General features: G+C 43.3%; 1 protein-coding gene across 5 annotated transcripts in view; it reads left to right on the top strand.

The window, feature by feature from the left end:
• The window catches only part of LOC120054749 (tight junction protein ZO-3-like), a 28,815-nt gene extending 4,715 nt beyond the window's left edge, over window positions 1-24,100 (top strand). Inside the window, exons 1-30 of one of the 5 annotated variants that reach the window (XM_039002320.1) lie at window positions 2,308-2,722; window positions 3,144-3,238; window positions 6,638-6,694; window positions 7,130-7,254; window positions 7,427-7,529; window positions 7,679-7,967; window positions 8,121-8,224; window positions 8,430-8,619; window positions 8,862-8,943; window positions 10,427-10,527; window positions 10,639-10,720; window positions 10,805-10,914; window positions 11,028-11,225; window positions 11,352-11,436; window positions 14,880-14,965; window positions 16,797-16,899; window positions 17,334-17,422; window positions 17,519-17,591; window positions 17,812-17,879; window positions 17,982-18,042; window positions 18,234-18,390; window positions 18,649-18,757; window positions 18,927-19,146; window positions 19,456-19,661; window positions 19,770-19,945; window positions 20,361-20,571; window positions 21,905-22,005; window positions 22,108-22,647; window positions 22,792-22,841; window positions 23,045-24,100. In XM_039002320.1, coding sequence (XP_038858248.1) covers window positions 6,647-6,694; window positions 7,130-7,254; window positions 7,427-7,529; window positions 7,679-7,967; window positions 8,121-8,224; window positions 8,430-8,619; window positions 8,862-8,943; window positions 10,427-10,527; window positions 10,639-10,720; window positions 10,805-10,914; window positions 11,028-11,225; window positions 11,352-11,436; window positions 14,880-14,965; window positions 16,797-16,899; window positions 17,334-17,422; window positions 17,519-17,591; window positions 17,812-17,879; window positions 17,982-18,042; window positions 18,234-18,390; window positions 18,649-18,757; window positions 18,927-19,146; window positions 19,456-19,661; window positions 19,770-19,945; window positions 20,361-20,571; window positions 21,905-22,005; window positions 22,108-22,647; window positions 22,792-22,841; window positions 23,045-23,159 — 3,882 coding nt within the window. In that variant the 5' untranslated portion in view covers window positions 2,308-2,722; window positions 3,144-3,238; window positions 6,638-6,646 and the 3' untranslated portion in view covers window positions 23,160-24,100. Of the gene's footprint in view, window positions 1-2,307; window positions 2,723-3,143; window positions 3,239-3,266; window positions 3,490-6,637; window positions 6,695-7,129; window positions 7,255-7,426; window positions 7,530-7,678; window positions 7,968-8,120; window positions 8,225-8,429; window positions 8,620-8,861; window positions 8,944-10,426; window positions 10,528-10,638; window positions 10,721-10,804; window positions 10,915-11,027; window positions 11,226-11,351; window positions 11,437-14,879; window positions 14,966-16,796; window positions 16,900-17,333; window positions 17,423-17,518; window positions 17,592-17,811; window positions 17,880-17,981; window positions 18,043-18,233; window positions 18,391-18,648; window positions 18,758-18,926; window positions 19,147-19,455; window positions 19,662-19,769; window positions 19,946-20,360; window positions 20,572-21,904; window positions 22,006-22,107; window positions 22,648-22,791; window positions 22,842-23,044 lie in introns of those variants that run through there. The other 4 variants (XM_039002318.1, XM_039002317.1, XM_039002319.1 and 1 more) reach the window with 4 other exon arrangements.
• Window positions 24,101-25,883: the final 1,783 nt, after the last annotated feature.

Raw genomic sequence — 25,883 nt, 5'->3', positions numbered from 1 at the left:
TAAATCACATACAGTAACTTTTATTGGACTGATCATGTCAACATCATACTTTCAAAATCTTAACTAGCAGTCATCCTTGTGAATCAAGTCGACAATCTACTGGCAAATACTTTTTAATCCTTGTCATATGAAGATAAATAATGAAGAGAAATTATAGATAACATCGGTGCTCATTGGACATAAACATTACACCACAAATTCAAAATCGCAAATTCAACAATGAATCAGTGACAGTGGCTGTGTTGTCCCAAATCTAGGATTAAGGAACTATTTTCCAAGTTTATGAAGCATGATTTGTGCCGCGTTCAAAATAACTGTTAACTCGGAACTGCGAAAACTTGACTTCAGTGAGTTCAAGTGGGGATTCCGGTAAAAACAAGCAGCGACTGGGAAATACATTTTGAACGGTCAGCCAACTCAGAATTGTAAATCCGGCCTCTTTCTAGAGCTACGACCTGAAGATCAATGACATCATCTTGATTTTTTTTTAATTAAAACATTTTGAGTTCCCAGTTGTCTTGAAAGCACCATAAATTCAGAGAATGCCAGTCTTTAATGACAAAATTTGCCCACGAAGGACCGCCGTGCCACCTTCCTGTTCAAGTGAGCACAGCACAACAAGGTGAGTCCAAAAATGTCTTGTGTGCTGCTGCGTTAATAATGTAATATGCCAGGGAGATATGTATACTGTAGCCAAGAAAGTATTACTAAGTTTATATTGTGTGATAAGCTGTTAGTAGCCCATGTGCCTCAGCCTAATAATTTGGTCTATTTACCCCCCCTTTACCCCATGTAGCCTATAACCTGTTTTAGAGAAATGTAATCATTGAATTTTGTAAGAGCTGTCATTGTCTGCTTATGCCCCCTTTATTCAGCCTAAGGTTCTGACTTGGTGTACAGGGCTCGCTCATTAATGTCTTCATCAAAATTACGAATTGCCTCTTATCTGCTTGTCGTCCCCTTATGCCATAATTTGTACATCTCAATTGTCATTAGAAACCACATTTGTTTTAGCAAGTCGGCCAGCTATGTTTGTTTTAAAGGCAGTAAATGAGGCTGAAAGAACTGTTTCGCTGCCAGACAAGGCTCCGCTGATAGCCAAGTGTAGCAGTGGTCAGATGTTGGGTTAGCTTTATGTAGGCCCTAACAGTTTGTGGGCACCGTTTGTCACCGTTATAGTACAATTAATGTACTGTTTAGTGTTGTGTAGTGGCTTTGCTGGCATGCATCCCACATTTTTTTGTTTGTTTGCCCCACCAAGATTTACATGCTAAAATCGCCACTGACTACATAGCATCCTCTTTTTACTTCTGTTTTTCACTTATGCTAGGGATTTTGTTAATTTTGTGTTGTGTTGAACTCTTAACCAAACAGCTCATCCGAGGTGGTTTTAGGAGCAATGTAAACAGAAATGACAATGAGTCTTCATAAATGGGTCTCAATCGGTGTTTTCCTTTACATTCCAAAATATCTGAAGATTCTTCGCATGCTTGGGCAGTGTACTGTGAAGATTTTCGACTATACATTATGGTAGAACTAGGCCTAATGTAGTAAAACATTAGAAAAAGCTCCGCAACCCTTACTTGCACTGAAGGCAAGCTTCCCAGTAGTAGAGCAACAGTAGTTTGCTAGGTTGATGTAAACTTGAGAAGTGCAATATTTGCTCTGCTAGGAACATGACACGTATTTGCCCCTGCGTGCTAACCTAGCTGGGGCCTACTGACTGTGTGAGTGAGTGACTGTGAGTGATTGTTTACCTGCTGTAGGAGCGCCTATTCTTAGGAGGTGTTTGCTTTTTTTGCAGGCCTCTAGGAATACTACTCGTGTTTTTTTTTAACTCTACCTCTATTTTCCTCAGGTCTATTCATGATTCAGTAAGGGTCTGTGTTGTGACTGTCCAAAGGCCAGTAGGTAAAGTAAGCGAGAAAAAACAGTGAGGCTATGCAGCTGTTCTGATCCTACTTCCTTATTACTACCAAAGTCTCACAATAGAGAATGCCCCCTTGGTCCTGCAATTTACCTCTGAAGGCCTTCAAATGACAAATCTCTATTTAACCCCTCCCTCCTCCTCCCCAACCAAATAGGGGAGATGGGTAGAAATAAATAACATGCATAAATACGTATTATGTAGAGATACAATCTAAACTCTTGTACTTCCTCATCACAAAGCACAGTGACAGTGGTCTATATAAAGAGACCTTTGTTAGGGCCTTTGGTGAAGTAAACACTCTTTTAATTATTAATAGCCCAGTGTACTCATACCCTCTGGTAACCATAGTGCCAGGCATGACTAATCCAGTCCCATAACCTGGGCTTCCATGGGAAAGTAGTACCTGACTGAGCTCACGCCAGAATGGGAATATCCTTCCTCTCAGTGCATAGGCCTATACCAGCAACATCGGATATATGATTATGAAATAGCTTTTGCAAACTGTAGAGGCTAGGTGTCATTTGGAGAGTACCTCTGTCTCTTCTGTGTCACCTGGACAGTATGGGGGACTGGGGGGTATCAGAGACGGTGGCTTGCTTAGATAAGGTGTAAAGCTCGCAGGGACAGACAACCATGTGCTTAGTACAGCTTCAGTGTGTCAGCTGGACAGAGCAGAGGTGACTCGGTCATATTCTGTCAGCCGGTTGTTGTTGAAACCAAACAGGACGTTACTGATTTGTCATGAATCTGAAACAGGCGCTGAAACTGGTCAGTTATTCGGTGACACCACCGGTAAGTGGTCTCTCTCTCGCCGGGGGTTATCTTGTATCTGGAAAATCAAGTCCTCTGTGAAATTGCTAAATCTAATTTTATAGTGTGGTGTAAAAATTGAATCAGTTTATCCATTTTGGGTTGGTTTTACCAGTCTTGTCTACCATCCATGTCACCACCATTTAAGCTAACCATTAGGTTAGGGAAGTGTTTAAGGGCTTATGTACTGTTATGATCAAACAATGTGAGTTTCCTGGCTGTAACGCCCCCTTAGTAATATGATAATGTGTCTAAATGAGTATGTTATTTCTCAAGTCTTGTTTAAATTTCACATACAACTGTTTATCTGATGACTGGACTACAGTGACTCACATACTGTAATATTTACCAACTGAACCTTTTTAATTAAGGTGTTTCATCTTTTCCACGTGGCACTATATAGGGTTTCACACTGGCAAAATTGGTTCCGCCTTAAATCCCTGGCAACAAAGGGGCAATAGAAAGTGCTGGAAGGGGAGGAGCCTCTCATTGATCCAGGTGGGATTTGTTTCTGCTAGGTGTTTTTTAACCCACAAAGCTATAGTGCTCAGGACCCTTAGCTATTGATAATCCACATTTATTTGATTTGAAGCACAGGGTCTTTAATTTCTTGGCCTCCAACATGGATTATGTTGGAATAAAAAGAAACGGGTGTTTTTGAGTAGAGGTAATGTGAGGAAGCCACAGGTGTGTGTGTTGCTAGGCTCAACTCCCAGTGGGGAATGGAAGTGAGGTTCAGAGAAGAAGTGGTGAGTAAAAAGGACAAACAGCTTTTATGGTCTTTTATGAAAGTCAGGAAAGTACCTGAAGATTTTGTTGCTTCCTTTTTAAGAAAGTGTGGCCTTTTTGATCTTGTCATGTAGGCTTTACTGTGTTGTCTTTTTACTTTCACACTCCAAGCTTATCTACTTCCTATGTCTGAAAGAGTTAGCCTTGTTATGGCTGGCTAGCCTCCCTTAATATCATGCAGCCTAGTAGGTAAGAACCTAACGTAGCAGGTGTAAATTAAACGCCTCTTCCTGGTCCTGACGAGACAAAAAAAACTTTTGGGGGAGGTTCTCTTCTGCACTGCTCAACCAATTAAGTAAATGTTCAGGTGGAGTGTTGCCTTGTGACGTCCAAAAGCAGAAGTGACATCACAGGCTCTCTTTCCTTTTCCCCTGAAAACCGGAGGCATCCGGTTTCGATCTGCACCGCGGAGGGTCAGTAGGTAAAGGTTATTTCTAACATAGAGCATCTCCCCTGGAATAGCCAGGTGGGGGATGAATATACTTGGTCAGGGAAAGGCTTGGTTTATTCCTCATGTTGGGGCCAAGGCCAGCACACTGGCTATAGGGTGGCATTAACTGGGGCTGCCCTTGCCAATTCTGTTACACAAAGTGTTTGCCTGTGCTGGTGACCTTTTTGGCTGTTAAAGTATACATATACCGTAGTAATTGTCAAGTGGGATTATGCAGAACGTTGGGCAATTCTGTGTAGATTTCTTGATAATGGCTGCATCATGTAACCTATTTGTATTCTTTTGCGCACAAGTGAGTTTCAGCAACCAAAGCCAAGATTGTCGATTTGTCAGAATCCCAAGAAAAATACACTCATGAATGCTTGTTCACTACCCTACTTTGTTAATGTTGTAGTCATGGAGACAGACATTGTTTTCAGGAATAGTGACCCTGATTAGACTGTAGAATGATAGCGTCAATGATATTTGCATACTGGCAGTTGGCCCCTTCGACCTCTCAAAGCAGATGAAAGGTGTCTACCGGAGGATGCATGTCAACTATATCCTCTTTATTCATTTAATTCTATTACAATAATAGACTTGACCATGATTAAAACTGTGTTGCTCTAGTGTCATTTTTAGAGATAAACCACCGTCATTTCATTGACGTTGTCTCTTGACCAGGAGCTTCTAAGATGGAGTCCTTGCTTATCATGGGATGATCAAACAGTTGAAGAGCTGTGAGACTGCTGATATCTAGTCCTTCAGTCTAATGTTAACTAACCCCTACAGGGTCAGGACAAACATACAGGTCAGAGAACGGTCAACAAGGTGAGACAGACATGGTCAGATAGTCACTGAGGAGGACAAGCAGGACAAGCATCCTCAATAAATCACTAGTATTTTACTAATGGTGGAGTAGCAGGTGGAATACGGTGGTATGTTTGTTTATGGTCAAAAAGACTTGGGCTAAGGGTTAACCTTTAACCTAGTATAATTTCTTACAACAGTCTAATTAACAAAAGGGCAATTCCATGGTAACGGAATTATGCTGAGACTCAGATTTTTCACATTAAAATGTACACCTAACAAAAACTATTGATTTTAAAAGTTTAGCGAACTGCTAAACTCTATGCACAAGGACTACTTTTAACAATTTCCACAGACAATTTTACAAAAGCCCATTTACAGGAAGAACTATGCAGATACAAAGTTTGGTAACAGAATAAAACTGAGCGAGATTTTAACATAATTATTTTACCAAACTTTGCATCTGCACAATATTTCCAGTAAATGTTTTTGTAATAGATTTACTGTGTAGATAGTCATTGTGCATAGAGTTGTATGGTTTGTTAGACTTTGAAATCAAGGATTTTTGTTTTAAAGTGAAAAATAAGTCTCAGCATAATTCCGTTACCGTGGAATTGCCCACAGACAACTAACACTCATCTCAATGCAACAATGGCTGTTTGTGTAATTGAACCTATGTAGAGTAGTAGGAACATGCACAATATATTTCTAGTATGTATATTATTGAGTCAGACAGATGATCAAGCATACACCGAATTTCTGATTTGTAAAAGTCGTCTTCTGGTTACATTTCATTTCCGATTCTGTAAATGTGTATTCTGCTGTAGTGTACATTACAACTTTCTTTGTCCCAATATATTCATTTGAATAAAGTGTGTGGGGCAAGGTTTCACACATCTCTGCAATACTTCTCTTGACCTTCAGGGTAGTCCATCTTGCTGGACCAGTTTAGGCAATTAGTACTGTAGTAGGAGTAGGATACTTAAGCAATAAGACCCGAGGGAGTGTGGTATATGCCCAACATACCACGGCTAAGGGTTGTTTTTACGCACAACGCAACGCGGAGTGCCTGGATAAAGCCCTTAGCCGTGGTATATTGGCCAAATACCACAAACCCCCCGATGTGCCTTATTGCTATTATAAACTGGTTACCAACATAATTAGAGCAGTAGAAATACATGTTTTGTCATACCCATGGTATACGGTCTGATATACCACGGCTGTCAGCCAATCAGCATTCAGGGCTCGAACCACCCAGTTTATAATATCAGAGATATGACCTGCAATGTTGTTTAGTTTTGAAATTAGATGTGGAATGTTTTCAGTATGTTAGTGTGGCACTGTCGTCGGTTCGTGAATGTCCTCTGTTTGTATCCGGAGGCGTGTTCAATTGGATGAGGCACGAAAAACATTGCAGATAGAAATTAATTGTGTAGCACAGACAATTCTCTATTCCATATGTCTAGAGAGCCATGGAGAACAAGTCTAGTCAGCTCTATACATTGAGTTTCTACCTGCAGCGTTCTATAATGTTGCACCCCATTGAACAATGCCCGGGTATCGTATGTCACAGCAAGGGCGGCCAGCTCCGTCTCTCCCTTTGTGGCCCCTCCCCCGTACCTGTCAGAGGAATGGAATGAGACAGGTGAGAGCACGCTGCAGTCGGCTCATTTTGACTCCTCTCCTCAGTCTCACAAACAACACAGTGGGGCTTGGCAACTGTCAATGTAAGGACATGAAACTGCTGCTTCTGTTGTGATTAAGTTGCTGGAGTTTATTCATGTTATGGTTTGTTGATGGTAAATGGAGAATGTCTGTGCTTTGCGATTTGTTTTACAAGTTGTAATAGGTTTGATGTTGTTTTTCAGAAACCAGAGATGGAAGAATTAATGATATGGGAGCAGCATACTATAACACTAAGCAAAGTAAGTGTCTCTGTTGTTTTGTCAGTCAGCATTTGATGATATACTTTGATGTGGACCTAAAACACAACAGCATGTAGTTACAGACAGTACTTTGACATACTTAAGGTGTACCGATAGAAATACTGAACCACTTCAATTGGAATGGACTTCAAAACGATCCAACTCTGTGGCTAACTGCAGAAAGTTTGAGTAACAAAGGCACGCCCTATTGCTCCCTGTAACTCTTGGTACAGGTCAGGTGACACACTTCAGTGCTGATGGAATGTGCTCTCCCTACCTCTTTCCTATGTCCCTTGTTCTTTATCACCCTCTCTTTTTCTCTTTCCGTCACTCGCTCTCCCTGCTTTCTCCATCTCTCTCACCTGCTCTTTCTCTTTCATTTTTTCTCTCTCTCCCTCTTTCTCGCTTATCACCCTCCTACTCTTGCTATGGCAGGATTCCAAGATGGGGTTTGGCTTTGCGATATCAGGGGGCAGAGACAAGCCGAACCCAGACTCAGGGGGCACAGCTGTGATGGTTTCAGATGTGGTGCGGAACGGACCCGCTATGGGACGGCTGTTGTAAGTCGCCTACACCCTACAGCTATACCCTTCAGGCATACAGGCACATGCCTCTAAGGGTTTTACTTGAGGGTATATACAGTAAACTCACACACACAACCTAACACATCCAAATGTAAAATTGCATGTCTTTGATCCTTACCTTGTTTTACCTCTTGTTCCTCTCCAACAGCGTCAGAGATCAGATCGTCATGGTCAATGGAGTGTCCATGGAGAATGTCTACTCTACCTTCACCATCCAGAACCTTAAGTCATGTGGCAAAACAGCCAACATAGTGAGTAGCCTTATGTACTGTAGTGTTAAGCATGGTTGGTTCTTCCATCTTCGTGTGATTTGTGAGCAACCCCAGCTTATTGCTGTGAGAACATAATTTCAGTACACTTACCAGACAAAATAAAGGTAATACAGGTCTCTCTCTCTCAGACAGTGAAGCGTCCTCGTAAGGTCCAGCTCCCAGCCAGCACCAGACCGTCGCGTGCCGCCTCCCACTCCAACCTGCTGGATCAGGACCCCCCACGGAGGATCCGACGCTACTCTGATGGCTCCGACCAGGCCCGCAACCCTGACCACTACAGCGCCCGTAGCACTACCTCCGATCGCAACGAGACCGCTCACGCCCTGCCACTTATGTCGGGGTACAAACGGCTGCCACACCAGGACTTCCTAGACAAGCCAATCAAAACCACCCTGCTGAAGAAGAAACTCACAGATGGTAAGGATGAATAACATCTGGGTTGTGTTCATTAGGCCACGCCGTAGCAAAAGGTTTCAAATCGTAATCACAGATCGGACGTGATTGTATAGACAAGTGAATTCAAGGCCTCCGTTACAACGATTTCATGTTGCCTTTCTCTTCCTGTTCCAGAGTATGGACTGAAGTTGGGAAGCCAAATCTTCATCAAACACATGACTGAGACGGGTCTGGCTGCCAAGGAGGGCACTCTGCAGGAGGGAGACCTCATTCTCAAGGTCTATATGATATTTCATCACAAAACATAGCATCTTTGCTTTGTACATAGATATGATTCTATACTGGGACCATAAACCAGAATGCTTTTGATGACAGATGTTCCTGGTGTTTTAATAATGTCTGTTTTCGTCAATGTCATTGTATGAAGCCAAAGGACGATTTCCGCATTCCGTGAACTTTTAAGTTTTTCTACTTCCTGTCCAGATCAATGGCATGACAACAGAGAACCTGTCCCTGCTTGAGACCAAGCACCTGGTGGAGAAGTCCCGGGGGAAGCTGACCATGATGGTCTTGAGAGACGACCGCAAGTTCCTGGTCAGCATCCCCGAGGTGGATGACAGCGCCCCCAACAGCGAGGAGGACCGCCATGGCCACAGCAGCTCTGAACTGGAGGGTGAGGGAGCGAGGGAAAAGGGGAAAGACAATAGTGACAGTAGTGTATGAGTGAGAGAATGTAGCATCAGCATCTCAGGATTGGAAGGAGGAGGGTGGCAAGAGGGGGAAGGAGGAAAGTAGTAGATGAGAGATATGAATGTAGAGTCAGAAGCAGCTCCTGAAAAGCAAAGTAAATGTTGGTTCAGCTGCTCCAGTATGTGATTCCTCAGTGTTTTAATGGCTTTCCTCTGATCTCCTCAGACATTTCAGACCTGGATACAGACATCCCCACTCGTAGAAACAGAGTGTCACGCTCCGCCACTAGAGAACGACGCACACGCAGGTAACCTCACCTGAAATCTACTTTGTGCATGACACAAGTCATTTTTCCATCAATTGTTTACAGACAGATTATTTCAAGTTTAAGTTGACAGCTTGGAAAATTCCAGAAAATTATGTCATGGCTTTAGAAGCTTCTGATGGGCTAATTGACATAATTTGAGTCAATTGGAGGTGTATCTGTGGATGTATTTCAAGGCCTACCTTCAAACTCAGTGCCTCTTTGCTTGACATCATTGGAAAATCTAAATAAATCATCCAAGACAAAATGTGTAGACCTCCACAAGTCTGGTTCATCCTTGGGAGCAATTTCCAAACGCCTGAGAGTACCATGTTCATCTGTACAAACAATAGTACGCAAGTATAAACACCACGGGACCATGCAGCCGTCATACCGCTCAGGAAGGAGATACGTTCTGTCTCCTAGAGATTAACGTACTTTGGTGCGAAAAGTGCAAATAAATCCCAGAACAACAGCAAAGGACCTTGTGAAGATGCTGGAGGAAACGGGGCCAAAAGTATCTATATCCACAGTAAAACAAGTCCTATATTGACATAACATGAAAGGCCACTCAGCAAGGAAGAAGCCACTGCTCCAAAACCGCCATAAAAAAAGCCAGACTACGGTTTACAACTGCATGGGGACAAAGATCATACTTTTTGGAGAAATGTTCTCTGGTCTGATGAAACAAAAATAGAACTGTTTGGCCATAATGACCATTGTTATGTTTGGAGGAAAAAGGGCAACGCTTGCAAGCCGAAGAACACCATCCCAACCGTGAAGCACGGGGGTGGCAGCATCATGTTGTGGGGGTGCTTTGCTGCAGGAGGGACTGGTGCACTTCACAAATAGATGGCATCATGAGGCAGGAAAATTATGTGGATATATTGAAGCAACATCTCAAGACATCAGTCAGGAAGTTAAATGTTGGTCGCAAATGGGTCTTCCAAATGGACAAACCCCAAGCATACTTCCAAAGTTGCGGCAAAATGGCTTAAGGACAACAAAGTCAAGGTATTTGGAGTGGCCATCACAAAGCCCTGACCTCAATCAAAATGTGTGGGTAGAACTGAAAAAGCGTGTGAGCAAGGAGGCTTACAAACCTGACTCAGTTACACCAGCTCTATCAGGAGTAATGGGCCAAAATTCACCCAACTTATTGTGTGAAGCTTGTGGAAGGCTACCCAAAACGTTTGACTCAAGTTTAACAATTTAAAGGCAATGCGACCAAATACTAATTGAGTGTATGTAAACTTCTGATCCACTGGGAATGTGATGAAAGAAATAAAAGCTGAAATAAGTCATTCGCTCTACTATTATTCTGACATTTCACATTCTTAAAATAAAGTGGTGATCTGAATTTTTACTAGGATTAAATGTCAGGAATTGTGAAAAACTGAGTTTAAATGTATTTGGCTAAGGTGTATGTAAACCTCTGACTTCAACTGTACGTATGATGAGGCTTTCTCTCTCTGTTCTGTTGCAGAAGAGCTGAGCAACCTCCTCTATTAGCTAAGTCTCGTGACCAGTCCCCGGTGCGTTCAACACTGTCCCGGCCTGCTGCTAAAGCCTACCCCTCTCGCCGAGGTCAGTCCAGAGACGAGGGTCTCAACTCCTTCATAAACATTGGCCCATCCCACTCGTGTGTAATCTGTACCCTGTCGAGCTTGACCTGAACTGTGTGTTGTTTTTCTCTAGCCCCCTCAGAGTCCGAGTCTGACCGCAGTGCCTCACCCCCTCTTGTCAGGAAGGACAGCCCAGATATAGCCGACAAATACAGGTGGGTTGAACCTCAAACCAGACACTGTTGTTTCGATATTTTGAGATCTGTGTTTCATTGAGGTGTTTTTCTTTCTTGCTGTAGAACTCTTTCAGGGGTGTCCATGCTCCCCAACCCCAAAGCCTCACCTGGCGTCCTCGACTGGGCCGCCCCACGTCCTTCCCGTCCCTCCTCCGCCTTGCGAACTCGTAAAGGTAAACGCACAACATAGGCTATAGGGAAATCTCATCAAATGACACATTCTCGATGAGTGGATCATGATGATAATAACATGTTCTCTCTCTCCCCTGTTTCTCTCTCTGTGCAGTGGTGTCAGAGTCGGACTCGGACCGCAGTGCCTCACCACCCCCTAGAAGAGGAGAGAGTTCCAGAGTCCCAGAGGACCACTCCAGATACAGAGTGCTCCCTGACCTGACCCACCCTGGGACACTGAGCGCCTCCCCCATCTCCATTCGTCAGGATCCCCCCCGACGGGTCTCCTCTCCTGTCAAAGCCCCACCTCCAGGTCAGTAACACTACACCCCTTGCCTCAACTTCCACAACAGGAACACCTTGACATAACATTATAAGTACATTCAAAGGAGGTAGAAAGGGCCACATAATTGGAGCATTACCCTTGCTCTCTCCCCAGACTCTGAGACTGAGTCGGACAGCAGCTCCGGGCCCGCCCAGAGACAGGGCACCACCCACAGGCAGGACTCCCGGAGCAGGTACAGGTACAGATGAGGCATAACCCCTAACTTGTGCTCAGTCAAATCAAATTTTATTCGTCACATGTGCCGAATACAACAGGTGTAGACCTTACCGTGAAATGCTTACTTACAAGCCCTTAACTAACAAATCAGTTTTAAGTTAAAAATAACATAGTTAAAGAGCAGCAGTAAAATAACAGTAGCTAGGCTATATACAGGGGGTACTGGTACAGAGTCAATGTGCGGGGGCACCGGTTAGTCGAGGTAATTGAGGTAATGTGTACACTACCGTTCAAATGTTTGGGGTCACTTAGAAATGTCCTTGTTTTTGAAAGAAAAGCTCATTTTTGGTACATTAAAATAACATCAAATTGATCAGAAAAACAGTGTCGACATTGTTAATGTTGTAAATGACTATTGTAGTTGTAAATGGCATCTTTTTATTTTGAATTTCATTTAGATCTTTTTTTTTTTTTAATGGAATATCTACATAGGCATACCGAGGCCCATTATCAGCAACCATCACGCCTGTGTTACATTGGCACGTTGTGTTAGCTAATTCAAGTTTATAAGGCTAATTGATCATTAGAAAACCCTTTTGCAATTATGTTAGCACAGCTGAAAACTGTTGTGCTGATTTTAAAAAAGCAATAAAACTGGCCTTCTTTAGACTAGTTGAGTATCTGGAGTGTCAGTATTTGTGGGTTTGATTACAGGCTCAAAATGGCCAGAAACAAATAACTTTATTCTGAAACTCGTCAGTCTATTCTTGTTCTGAGAAATGAAGGCTATTCCATGTGAGAAATTGCAAAGAAACTGAAGACCTCGTACAACGCTGTGTACTACTCCCTTGACAGAACAGCGCAAACTGGCTCTAACCAGAATAGAGGAGTTGGAGGCGCCGCTGCACAACTGAGCAAGAGGACAAGTACATTAGTGTCTAGTTTGAGAAACAGACGCCTCACAAGTCCTCAACTGGCAGCTTCATTAAATAGTACCCGCAGAACCCCAGTCTCAACGTCAACAGTGAAGAGGCGACTCCGGGATGCTGGCCTTCCAGGCAGAGTTCCTCTATCCAGTGTCTGTGTTCTTTTGCCCATCTTAATTTTTTCTTTTTAATGGCCAGTCTGAGATATGGCTTTTTCTTTGCAACTCTGCCTAGAAGGCCAGCATCCCGGAGTCGCCTCTTCACTGTTGACTTTGAGACTGGTGTTTTGCGAGTACTATTTGATGAAGGAGTCTTATGGTTTGGGGGTAGAAGCTGTTTAGAAGCCTTTTGGACCTAGACATGGTGCTCCGGTACCGCTTGCCGTGTGGTAGCAGAGAGAACAGTATATGACTAGGGTGGCTGGAGTCTTTGACAATTTTTAGGGCCTTCCTCTGACACCGCCTGGTATAGAGGTCATTGATGGCAGGAAGCTTGGCCCCAGGGATGTACAGGGCCGTACGCACTACCCTCTGTAGAGACTTGCGGTCGGAAGCCGAGCAGTTGCCATACCAGGCAGTGATGAAACCAGTCAGGACTGTGAGGTTTTGTTTGCCAATAAAGTAAAAGCGACTTTCACTAAGCACATCCCTCTACTGTATATGTTGCTGAATCTGGCCATTACAAAGTAATCAGCAGCATGATAAAAAAAACATAGAATGCCTGATAATGAATGAGCATTATATTGGTCTAATTCGAAAAGAATCTCAAATGCATTTGGAACTATACAGTCGTGGCCAAAAGTTTTGAGAATGACAAATATTAATTTCCACAAAGTTTGCTGCTTCAGTGTCTTTAGATATTTTTGTCAGATGTTACTATGGAATACTGAAGTATAATTACAAGCATTTCATAAGTGTCAAAGGCTTTCATTGACAATTACATTAAGTTGATGCAAAGAGTCAATATTTGCAGTGTTGACCCTTCTTTTTCAAAACCTCTGCAATCCGCCCTGGCATGCTGTCAATTAACTTCTGGGCCACATCCTGACTGATGGCAGCCCATTCTTGCATAATCAATGCTTGGAGTTTGTCAGAATTTGTGGGGTTTTGTTTGTCCACCCGCCTCTTGAGGATTGACCACAAGTTCTCAATGGGATTAAGGTCTGGGGAGTTTCTTGGCCATGGACCCAAAATATCGATGTTTTGTTCCCCGAGCCACTTAGTTATCACTTTTGCCTTATGGCAAGGTGGTCCATCATGCTGGAAAAGGCATTGTTCGTCACCAAACTGTTCGTGGATGGTTGGGAAAAGTTGCTCTCGGAGAATGTGTTGGTACCATTCTTTATTCATGGCAGTGTTCTTAGGCAAAATTGTGAGTGAGCCCACTCCCTTGGCTGAGAAGCAACCCCACACATGAATGGTCTCAGGATGCTTTACTGTTGGCATGACACAGGACTGATGGTAGCGCTCACCTTGTCTCCTCCGGACAAGCTTTTTTTCCGGATGCCCCAAACAATCGGAAAGGTGCTTCATCAGAGACAATGACTTTACCCCAGTACTCAGCAGTCCAATCCCTGTACCTTTTGCAGAATATCAGTCTGTTCCTGATGTTTTTCCTGGAGAGAAGTGGCTTCTTTGCTGCCCTTCTTGATACTAGGCCATCCTCCAAAAGTCTTCGCCTCACTGTGCGTGCAGATGCACTCACACCTGCCTGCTGCCATTCCTGAGCAAGCTCTGTACTGGTGGTTCCCCGATCCCGCAGCCGAATCAACTTTAGGAGACGGTCCTGGCGCTTGTTGGACTTTCTTGGGCGCCCTGAAGCCTTCTTCACAACAATTGAACCGCTCTGCTTGAATTTCTTGATGCTCCGATAAATGGTTGATTTAGGTGCAATCTTACTGGCAGCAATATCCTTGCCTGTGAAGCCCTTTTTGTGCAAAGCAATGATGACGGCACGTGTTTCCTTGCAGGTAACCATGATTGGCAGAGGAAGAACAATGATTCCAAGCACCACCCTCCTTTTGAAGCTTCCAGTCTGTTATTCAAACCTAATCAGCATGACAGAGTGATCTCCCGCCTTGTCCTCGTCAACACTCACACCAGTTTTTGGGGGATTCAGTTAATTTGCATGGCAAAGAGGGACTTTGCAATTAATTGCAATTCATCTGATCACTCTTCATAACATTCTGGAGTATATGCAAATTGCCATCATACAAACTGAGGCAGCAGACTTTGTGAAAATTTATATTTGTGTCATTCTCAAAACTTTTGGCCACGACTGTACATGGATGAGTTAGGGTTAGCATCCATGGCATGGATAACAAGTAAAATGCAGTTGTTCAATTAAAAGCAACAATTAGCCTTGTAATTGTTAATTACCAACTGTGATCAGCCAGTAGGGTCTTGCTATGTGAGACAGCTCCCCCAGATGTCCTGATGTGAATATATTAAGTCTTCTCATCATTATTTATTTTCTCCACATGTAACTGAGTTCTATTGTCTTCCTTCTCCCTCACTCCCAACTCCCTCTTCTATTCCAGAGCCACTCCTTTAGTAGCTGTGGAGCCCCAAGTGGAGCCCCCCAGGTGGAAGGCTCCCAGTGTCACAATGAGCAACCATGCTAAAGGTGCGCTGTGTGCATATTGACAATTACTTACTTGTAACTTATGCCTATATTATTGCTCATGTTTGGTATGTTTAGGATTTGTTTTTGTTTACCTACAGTACAAAACAAAAGTTTGGACACACCTATTTATTCAAGGGTTTTACTTTTATTTTTACTATTTTCTACATTGTAGAATAATAGTGAAGACATCAAAACTATGAAATAACACATATGGAATCCTGTAGAAACCAAAAAAATGTGTTAAACAAATCAAAATATATTTTATATTTAAGATTCTTCAAAGTAGCCACCCTTTGCCTTGATGACAGCTTTGCCCACTCTTGGCATCATCTCAACCAGCTTCACCTGGAATGCTTTTCCAACAGTCTTGAAGGAGTTCCCACATATGCTGAGCACTTGTTGGCTGCTTTTCCTTCACTCTGCGGTCCAACTCATCCCAAACCATCTCAAGTGGCGCAGCAGTCTACGGCACTGCATTTTAGTGTTAGAGGTGTCACTACAGACCCTGGTTCGATTCCAGGCTTTATCACAACTGGCCGTGATTGGGAGTCCCGTAGGGCGGCGCACAATCGGCCCAGCGTAGGGTTAGGGTTTGGCCGGTGTAGGCCGTCATTGTAAATTAACTGACTTGCCTATTTAAATAAAAGGTTAGGTGATTGTAGAGGCCAGGTCATCTGATGCAGCACTCCATCACTCTCCCCCTTAGTCAAATAGTCCTTACACAGCCTGGAGGTGTGTTTTGGGTCATTGTCTTGTTGAAAAACAAATGATAGTCCCACTAAGCGCAAACCAGATGGGATGGCGTATCGCTGCAGAATGCTGTGGTAACCATGCTGGTTAAGTGTGCCTTGAATTCTAAATAAATCACAGACAGTGTCACCAGCAAAGCACCCCCACACCATCACACCTCCTCCTCCATGCTTCACGGTGGGAACCATACATGCAGAGATAATCCGTTCACCTACTCTGCGTCTCACAAAGACGCGGCGGTTGCAACCAAAAATCTCAAATTTGGACTCATCAGACCAAAGGACAGATTACCACCGGTCCGATGTCTATGTCTTGTGTTTCTTGGCCCAAGCAAGTCTCTTATTTATATTATTGGTGTCCTTTTAATAGTGGTTTCTTTGCAGCAATTTGACCATGAAGGCCTGATTTCATGCAGTGTTCTCTGAACAGTTGATGTTGAGATGTGTCTCTTACTTGAACTCTGTGAAGCATTTATTTGGGCTACAATCTGAGGTGCAGTTGACTCTAATGAACTTATCCTCTGAAGCAACGGTAACTCTGGGTCTTCCTTTCCTGTGGTGGTCCTCATAGCGCTTGATGGTTTTCGCGACTGCACTTGAAGAAACGTTCAAAGTTCTTAATTTCCGTATTGACTGACCTTCATGTCTTAAAGTAATGATGGACTGTTTCTCTTTGCTTATTTGAGCTGTTCTTGTCATAATATGGACTTGATCTATTACCATATAGGGCTATCTTCTGTATACCACCCTTGTCACAACACAACTGATTGGCTCAAACGCATTAAGAATGAAAGAAATTACACAAATTAACTTTTAACATGGCACACCTGTTAATTGAAATGCATTCCAGGTGACTACCTCATGAAGCTGGTTGAGAGAATACCAAGAGTGTGCAAAGCTGTCATCAAGGCAAAGGGTGGCTACTTTGAATGATTCTATATGTGTTATTTCATAGTTTTGATGTCTTCACTATTATTCTACAATGTAGAAAATAGTAAAAATAAAGAAAAACCCTTGACTGAGTAGGCCTGTCCAAACCTTTGACTGGTACTGTATGTGTGTGTGTCTGGCCATGTCCACAGGGCGCTCAGGATCAGAGTCAGAGGCAAGTTATTCATCCGTACCTCGACGGGAATTTGCAGACAGTGGAGGCTCCAGTTCCCGGGGATCCAAGAACAGTTACAGGTAATGCTGACAGACGAACACACCAACCCGTTAACAGGAGAATGTGATGATACTGGCCAAGATAATACTGCGATGCGTAAACTTAGTTGAGTGCAAAATGGCAAGTTAAAGACGTTGGTACACATACATGTTGATTAAAAACTGTTTCAATAGCTGACTGCTTCAGAACATAATATGTTCGGAGGATAAATCCAGGATGCTAGACTGGTTGGTTTATTTGGACAAGGAACTGAATCAATATTGACACATTTAACATGCACAGTTCTGCATGCTAAGATCACACACTGTTTGAAGTCGGTCAACATCGCACTCTTGATAACCCCTTTCAGTCCAATTAGCTAGTATTTAACTATAGGATTTCTATAGTAGTTGACACGATAAGAGCTTTGTATTGAGTATGATTGCGCTCTCCAGCTCTCCTCTCTCTCTCCCAGAGCTCTGCCTGAGATGCAGTCTTCTCCAGCTCCATTAGTGAGACAGGACCCCCCTCAACGAGGCATGACCCCCTCCAGACCAGTCTCAGGTCAGTGTCCCTCATATGAAAGATGGGCACTGTCTAGTAAGATTGAACTTGGGGTTGGAAGTCTGTATCCTCATCCTCTGTTTTTGCTCTCTTCAGATTCCTCTGAGTCAGACCGTGCACCTTCACCCCCTCGGAGGTCTGGGAGTACCGATGTGGAGAGCAACCACAGGTAAAACACTAGAAACCACTGTTGACAACCAGGTAAAGAACGGACAGTTTAATAAACCACCATAAACAAAAGGAATGCACACCTCCAAGAAACCTCTGTGACAAGTCATGTTACTCTTCAAGTCAATCTGATCACAAGTGTGGGTGTACACTTCCACCTTCTCTGACCTCTAACTCACTTATTGTGGAAATGTCAGTGAATGGTATCTCTTCTCTTGTAGTATTCCACGCAGAGCCAATGGAACTGTCCGCTATGGGATATCAGTGAAGAGCAACCCTCCAGCCTACTGTAAGTACCAACTCTCTTGTATCAGCTCTCCAATGTCCTCTTTATAACGTGTTAGTAACTCTGTGGATGGAAGGAAGGTCTTAACTGTTATTTCCATTTCAGCTAAGACAGAGGAACCCCTCTACTCCTTACCTCCAGACTCCATCCCCACACCTAACTTGGGGTAAGGTGATTTATTTATACCCATACAGTATAGCCTTAGAAAAAATGTCAAATATAAAAAATGTACAACCCATTCACAATGCAGACCACCATAAGTGATTTATTTGTTCGGTATCCTATAGTCTATTGAATATGACTGGACAATGCTCCTTTTCATAAATACTCCTTTTGATCTGTACTATCTTCTCTCAGATACAGCTCCGATCTGAACACAGTGTCGTTTGTGAAGGAGGGCAGCGTAGGCCTGAGGCTGGTGGGGGGTAATGACGTGGGCATCTTTGTTGGGGGGGTTCAGCCCAACAGTCCTGCCCATGAGCAAGGCATGAAGGAGGGGGACCAGATCATGCAGGTGAGACTCACTGTTGCGGTCACCACCGGTACATGGTGTGCATGCTTTTGTTTCTGCCCAGCACTAACACATCTGATTCAATTAAGATCTTTATTAGTTAATTCAGTTTTTTTCTATGCCGTGCTGAAGCAAAAGCCTGTGCACACTAGCTCTCTGGGACAAGTGTTAGTGTAAATCAGCACTTCAGTGGTCACTATCTACAGTACAAGTATATGCAACACATCTCTCACCCACTTATGAGCTATGGTCTTGTTCTAGGTGAATGGGGTGGACTTTGGTCATTTCAACCGTGAGGAAGCTGCTATGTTCCTGATCAACATAAAGAGAGGGGAGCCGGTGGACATCCGTACTCAGAACAAGATGGACAGTGAGTATAACGTCCTTAGAGGCAGAACCAGGTGCAGGGGGGAAGATTTGTGGTTGATTTCAGAGGACTTGCCCGTATGACAATTACTATGTAATAACTCTACCCAGTAACAAATAAGGTACATACAAATTATTAAATTATTCCTAAATTATTCTTCCTCTCTTGTCAGTATACAAGAAGATACTGAAGTCCAACTTGGGGGACTCGTTCTACATCCGGACCCACTTTGACAACGAGGCAGAGGGCCACAACAGCCTAGCCTTCACCAGGGGAGAGGTGTTCAGGGTGGTGGACACCATGCACAGGGGCAAGCTGGGGAAGTGGCTGGCTATACGCATGGGCAACGACCTGCACGAGCTGGACAAGGGCACCATCCCCAACCAGACCGGGTGAGTTGAGACTAGAATGAGTGAGTTATTGATTATATGATTGGTTGGATATGGATGTAAAAAGATAAACGTAAAAAGATACATTAGGTTACAAAGGATGACATCTGATGGCAACGTATTTCCAATTTGTATACTTTTGCTGCATTTACACAGTCAGTCCAATTCTGATATTTTACCCAATTATTAGCAAATGAGTGATCTGATTGGTCAAAAGAAAGACAAGATCAGAATTGAGCTGCCTATGTAAATGCAGCCTCATACTGTCATTAGGGTAGCAGTAATTCTACAATCATTCTGTCTCTCACCCAGGGCTGAGACACTGGCCAGTATGGAGCAGGCTCAGAGGGCCAGTGGAGGAGGAGGGGATCGCCAGGTCTCAGGGCCCAGGGCAGAGTTCTGGAAACTACGGGGGCTTAGAGGGGCCAAGAAGAACGTCCGCCGGACCCGCGACGACCTGCTCCAACTCACTATCCAGGGCAAATTCCCAGCGTACGAGAGAGTTCTGCTCAGAGAAGGTTATATTACATAATAGTTCACATAATAGTCAAGTTTAAACAAGTTTGTGTACTAAACATTTTGTATTGTGAATCAACCCATGTACGTGGACCCATGTTTATCTCCAGCTAATTTCAAACGGCCAATCGTCATCTTGGGTCCTCTGAATGATGTGGCCATGGAGAAGCTGGCCAGAGAGATGCCTGATGAATATGAGGTGGCAGAGATGGTTCCTCGTAGTAGTGGAGCAGACACCGCTTCTACGGTCATCAAGCTGGACACAGTCCGAAGGATTGCAGAGAAGGTGATGAAACAAACTGGGAAGATGTGACCTGTTGTGGTGTGAGACAGACGTACAACTATATGCTTGTTTGAATCCAGGACCAGAATGGCGGACATGCATAAAGATGGCGGCTCCCATATACTTACCACAAATGCTTCATTTTCTAAGTTCGCCGTATTATACTGTGCTCTCCATTACTCTTTTTTTGTATCCGCATTAGAAGTTAACTCTAGCTCCAAGACGGCGACAAATCGAGAGAGAAAAACAAGTAGATTGTGCTGGTTTATTGGCACATTGAACCATGTCGCGTACCGTAGATTAAAAACTCTGTGGGTATTGCTAAAACAATAACGTAATATCTGAATTCCTCCATTTATGCACCTCGCAATTAAAGAACAATGCCTAATTGTATGTTTCTTCACGCCTCTGTGTCCAGAACAAGCACCCTCTGCTGGACATTACTCCTACTGCAGTGGAGCGTCTGAACTACATCCAGTACCACCCCATGGTGCTGTTCCTGGACCCACACAGCAGGAAGGACGTCAAGGCCATGAGGCAGAGGATGTGCCCGAACTCCAACAAGAGCTCCAGACGCCTCTACGCACAGGCCCTCAAGATGAGGAAGCACTGCGGCCATCTATTCGCAGGTAAACACACACATACCTGTGTTATCAAAACACATACGGTTGAAGTCGGAAGTTTACATACACCTTAGCCAAATACATTTTAAACTCCGTTTTTCACAATTCCTGACATTTAGTCCTTGTAAACATTCCCTGTCTTAGGTCAGTTAGGATCAACACTTTATTTTAAGAATGTGAAATGTCAGAATAATAGTAGATAGAATGATTTATTTCAGCTTTTATTTCTTTCATCACATTCCCAGTGGGTCAGAAGTTTACATACACTCAATTAGTATTTGGTAGCATTGCCTTTAAATTGTTTAACTTTGGTCAAACGTTTCGGGTAGCCTTCCACAAGCTTCCCACAATAAGTTGGATGAATTTTGAGATGGTTCTTCGGCTTGCAAGCTTCCCCCTTTTTCCTCCAAACATAACAATGGTCATTATGGCCAAACAGTTCTATTTTTGTTTCATCAGACCAGAGGACATTTCTCCATGTGCAGTTGCAAACCGTAGTCTGGCTTTTTTATGGCGGTTTTGGAGCAGTGGCTTCTTCCTTGCTGAGCGGCCTTTCAGGTTATGTTGATATAGGACTCGTTTTACTGTGGATATAGATCATTTTGTACCTGTTTCCTCCAGCATCTTCACAAGGTCCTTTGCTGCTGTTCTGGGATTGATTTGCACTTTTCGCACCAAAGTACGTTCATCTCTATGAGACAGGTCTCCTTCCTGAGCGGTATGACGGCTGCGTGGTCCCATGGTGTTTATATTTGCGTACTATTGTTTGTAGAGATGAACGTGGTACCTTCAGGCATTTGGAAATTGCTCCCAAGGATGAACCAGACTTGTGGAGGTCTACAATTTTTTTTCTGAGGTCTTGGCTGATTTATTTGGATGTTCCCATGATGTCAAGCAAAGAGGCACTGAGTTTGAAGGTAGGTCTTGAAATACATCCACAGGTGCACCTCCAATTGACTCAAATTATGTAAATTAGCTTATCAGAAGCTTCTAAAGCCATGACATAATTTTCTGGAACGTTCCAAGCTGTTTAAAAGCACAGTCAACTTAGTGTATGTAAACTTCTGACCTACTGGAATTGTGATACAGTGAAATCATCTGTCTGTAAACAATTGTTGGAAAAATGACTTGTCATGCACAAAGTAGAGTCCTAACTGACTTGCCAAAACAAGAAATTTGTGGAGTGGTTGAAAAACAAGTTTTAATGACTCCAACCTAAGTGTATGTAAACTTCCGACTTCAACTGTACTTGTTGTTTTTGCTCTTAAGTAGTTTATCTGTTAAAAAAGGTCAAGTGGTTTTATTCATTACTATGTCCCATCGTTCCCATACTTCCCAGCTCGTATTGCCCTCCAGCCCAGCTCTAATGTGTGGTATGAGACTCTGAAAGACAAGATCAGACACCAGCAGGCCAAACCTGTCTGGGTCTCAGAAGTCACGGTAAGACGGACAGATCCCAGCTCACAGTCAAACTGGGAATTTGCTCTCAATGAATTACCTGGCAGAATAAAGACTAAAGTAAATACATGTCTGTGTGTTTAGTTGGAGGGAGGTGGAGAGGAGGAGCTGGATGCGTTGGACCGGACTCATTCGGACTACCTGAGTGCTGCCAGTGACCTAGAGGACACGGATGGAGAGGCGTTTACAGATGGAGAGGTCTACACTGACAATGAGGACCTGGAGGAACCATTTGACGCCAGCAACCAGCCCCGGATATCCAGGCCCACCGCTCTGGCCCGCTCCTCAGAGCCCGCCGCCGAGTACCACAGCCCCGACCCATCCCCCGAGCCTCTGGGAGAGGTCCCACCCCTGATGCATGTGCCTGAGCCCAGGTCGACCCATCGTCCATCTGACAGCTCTCCTCACGATGTCGTCACTGATGACACCCCGTCCTATCATAGCTTTTCAGATTCGGACTTCAGCGCCATTGACCCGGCTGTTCCGACCACCCACTCGGATGAACACCCTGACTTCATAGCCCCTAACCCCAGAATCTTTGTCCCTGAGCCCCCGTCAGCCGAGCTGCTGCCAGAGAGCACCCCATCCGTCACAATGTCAGTCATAGAGAAGAAACTCCAACAGGTACTGATGGGACTGTCTCAGTCCATCATATCACTAAACTCTTACAGATCTTCCATAAGCTCTTAGTTTACTTCCAAAGGCTCAAATACTCTGTTAACTTATGTCTCCAGTGATTTTGACCCATGACTACGTTCCCTCTTTCAGACCCATATGGCAGAACCTCAGGAGAGGAAAGCTTCCCCATCATTCATTGTGTAAGTGAAGTAGGCCTATATCTGATAATATTAATATGTGTGATGGTATTTGTTTAATTGGATAATCATCATAATCCATGTCTATAAACCAACCTTAGCAACTGGAAAGTGAGAAACTACTTCTAGTCCAAATTGTTCTATCCAAGTTGAGTAAGACTGAAGTGACAGTAAATTATGTGTCTTTCTCTTCTATCTCCTCATAGGTTGGCTCACCACCAGGCTGTCCAGACGAGACGCACTCAGATCCGAGGCAGTGACAGCTCCGATGACAATGGCGAGACTGAGGACTTCGAGTGGGGTCCAGCTACAGAACTTTAGATTAGAAAACACAGTTCCAGGACTACAAAACAAGAATGCTGGAGCACACCATTCCAGAACTACAACTCTAATGCACAAAGTTCCAGAACTGCAGAACTACAATCGTAGCCCATACAGTTCCAGAGTACAGACTTTGCCTCTTAAATGGGAGATGTGAAATGCACTCAACTTCAGCCTTCGAGGATAACTTTTTGTTTCTGTTGGACTAACATTTTCTTTGGAGAGGTAGGTTGGAGGGCCACTGTCAGGGCCACTCACACCTTTCTAAATGCCTAATTCCAAGAGTGGAAGTTAATTTTGATAGAAATTCTAATTAAAACCTCAGGGTTTGGTACTTGCAGTAAAGCAAACATTTTATTTGTATTGCATGTACCTTTTTAATTAATGCTCTTTTTGATCAAAACTATGGAGATTTTACCAACACCGGCAACTTTGATGTCAAGGATGTCAATTGAACTAAAAGCTGGAATCCTTAATTGAAACGATAACAAAGCAGTCACACCACCTATGTTTTGGTAAAAAGCTGAGGGATGGGCCTGGAGAAATGTAACCACTCTCAAATTCAAAGCGAGCGCTATGGACTGACCATCCATGATATCAGATTGATAGTTTTAACCCTGTTTTGAGGCTACACAGTGTTTGTTTACAAAAATGTGATTACAAGCTTATATTTTGGGTTCTGATGGGGTACGACAGTTGAAGTAAAGCTCATTAGGCATTTATAAGTTATTCTTCAAGAATCAATGCATATAGCTATATCATTCATTTATACGTCCAATTATGTAGCAACTAAGGATTCTAGCTTTCATGAGAACTGCTTCAAAAACAATTATGGACATTCACAGAACACTAAATATATCAAAGCTCCATTTTCTAAACTATGATTCATTTGTAAAGATAACATATTTTGTTCATTAAATATTACAAATCTGGTGAAAAAATATCTGCTCTTGTCATTGTTTTTCATCATGTCTAGAACATAGTAGAAAATCCTCACCTCGTCCACCACCCATCACTCTTTTGTAATTAACACCCCTGTGTTACCAAACATCTTGGTTGAATGATCCAACATGTTTCTGGATAGTGGAATAATGAAACACAGCTTAGCTGCGATTTATATAATGGCAGCCTGAGCTCATTAAATTCTTAAACCCCAAAAAATGAAGTCCTCTTGTTTACTTTTTTATTAACGCAAACCAATTATAACGAGGGGGATCCATCTATAATCTTAAGTGGGAGGCGCTGAGGGTCATTGGGTGCGTTCCTCTCCTCAGACTTTACTGATGACTGACAGATCTTACGGTGCCTGGATAGGTATTATATTTATCAGCTTACCACATCATATGTTATAGCAATCTGGTATCCAACGGCACAGTCGATGACGTGGCACACAACCATTGGCTGATGAATGCAACGTCTAAGCAGGCGAACGCGACCAGGTTGCCTTAAAGCCTCATGCACACCAACTGCGGTAAACCATATGCGTTGCGGCGGAAGCCCATTCATTTCAATGGGAGGCAATGTGCACCGCCGCAACTCATCTGCCGGACTAGGTCTCGGTATGTGCAGTGTGTCGCATTCGTTGGATTTTTCCAACTTGTGGGTTGCTTTGCTGTGCGGTGTCAGAAACAGATGTAGATAAACCACTGCAGAAAGTGCTAATGTGTATTGTGATCATTTTAGTTGTGATGCGCTGCATGGATTGCGACGATAAACTGGGAGACATTGAATTACATTTGTTTTTTTGGTTAGAAAATGCCAATATTAACAATTGGTGGCAGCGGCTAACCATATGATGAACTGCAGTCTCTTCTTGTCCATAAGAAACAAACATGTAAATATGTAATTCATTTGGGTGAACTAGACTATCCCTTTTAAAATAGGACCATAGAAAATCCTGCCTGGAGATAGCTCTCCAAGGGGGTTGGCCACCCCTGATCTGTGTTTACAAATACTGGGGGTTTCAATATGTTCATGTGACATTTGATTTCTGCAAATTACTCCACATTCAAGATAAATCTAATGAATATCAACCTTAAGATGGTTGAGGCTGATTTGCAAAACCTTTCCATCATATTCATCTACATCAGTGTTTCCCAACTCCAGTCCTCCAGTACCCCCAACGGCACACGTTGTAGCCCCAGACAAACTCACCTGACTCAACTCATTGAGGGCTTGATGATTAGTTGACAAGTTGAATCCAATGTGTTTGTCTTGGGCTACAACAGAAATGTGTGCTATTGGGGGTACTTGAGGACTGGAGTTGGGAAACTGCTCTACATGGGCAACATATTTTGCATTTATGCCTACCATTTCTGCCTAGCAGCAGCTTGTGCACAATACTACAATTACAAAACAGGATATTTGAGGCAAGGAGCATTTCAATGTAGCCTATTCTCATTTTATGACAGCCACTGTCCATAAATGCTTACAAAAATGCAGACACGAGTTGACGTATCAGATTTCAAATAGCCTAAATACACCAGCAACATTGGTAAGAAGTGAAATAATAAAAGTCTGGCGAATGACAGTAATGTTCTTGCTGAGAAAACCACACTAATTAGTCTATATTTTAGTCCATTGTAGGGGATGGTAATTGTTCTTAAAAAAAAAAAAAAAATCACCTTTATTTAACCAGGTAGGTTAGTTGAGAATAAGTTCTCATTTACAACTGCGACCTGGCCAAGATAAAGCAAAGCAGTGCGACACAAACAACAACACAGA

This window comes from Salvelinus namaycush, chromosome 10, assembly GCF_016432855.1.
Source record: "Salvelinus namaycush isolate Seneca chromosome 10, SaNama_1.0, whole genome shotgun sequence".
NCBI lineage: Eukaryota > Metazoa > Chordata > Actinopteri > Salmoniformes > Salmonidae > Salvelinus > Salvelinus namaycush.
Note: the sequence above shows the minus strand (reverse complement) of the source record. Positions and strands in the feature narration are given on the sequence as shown.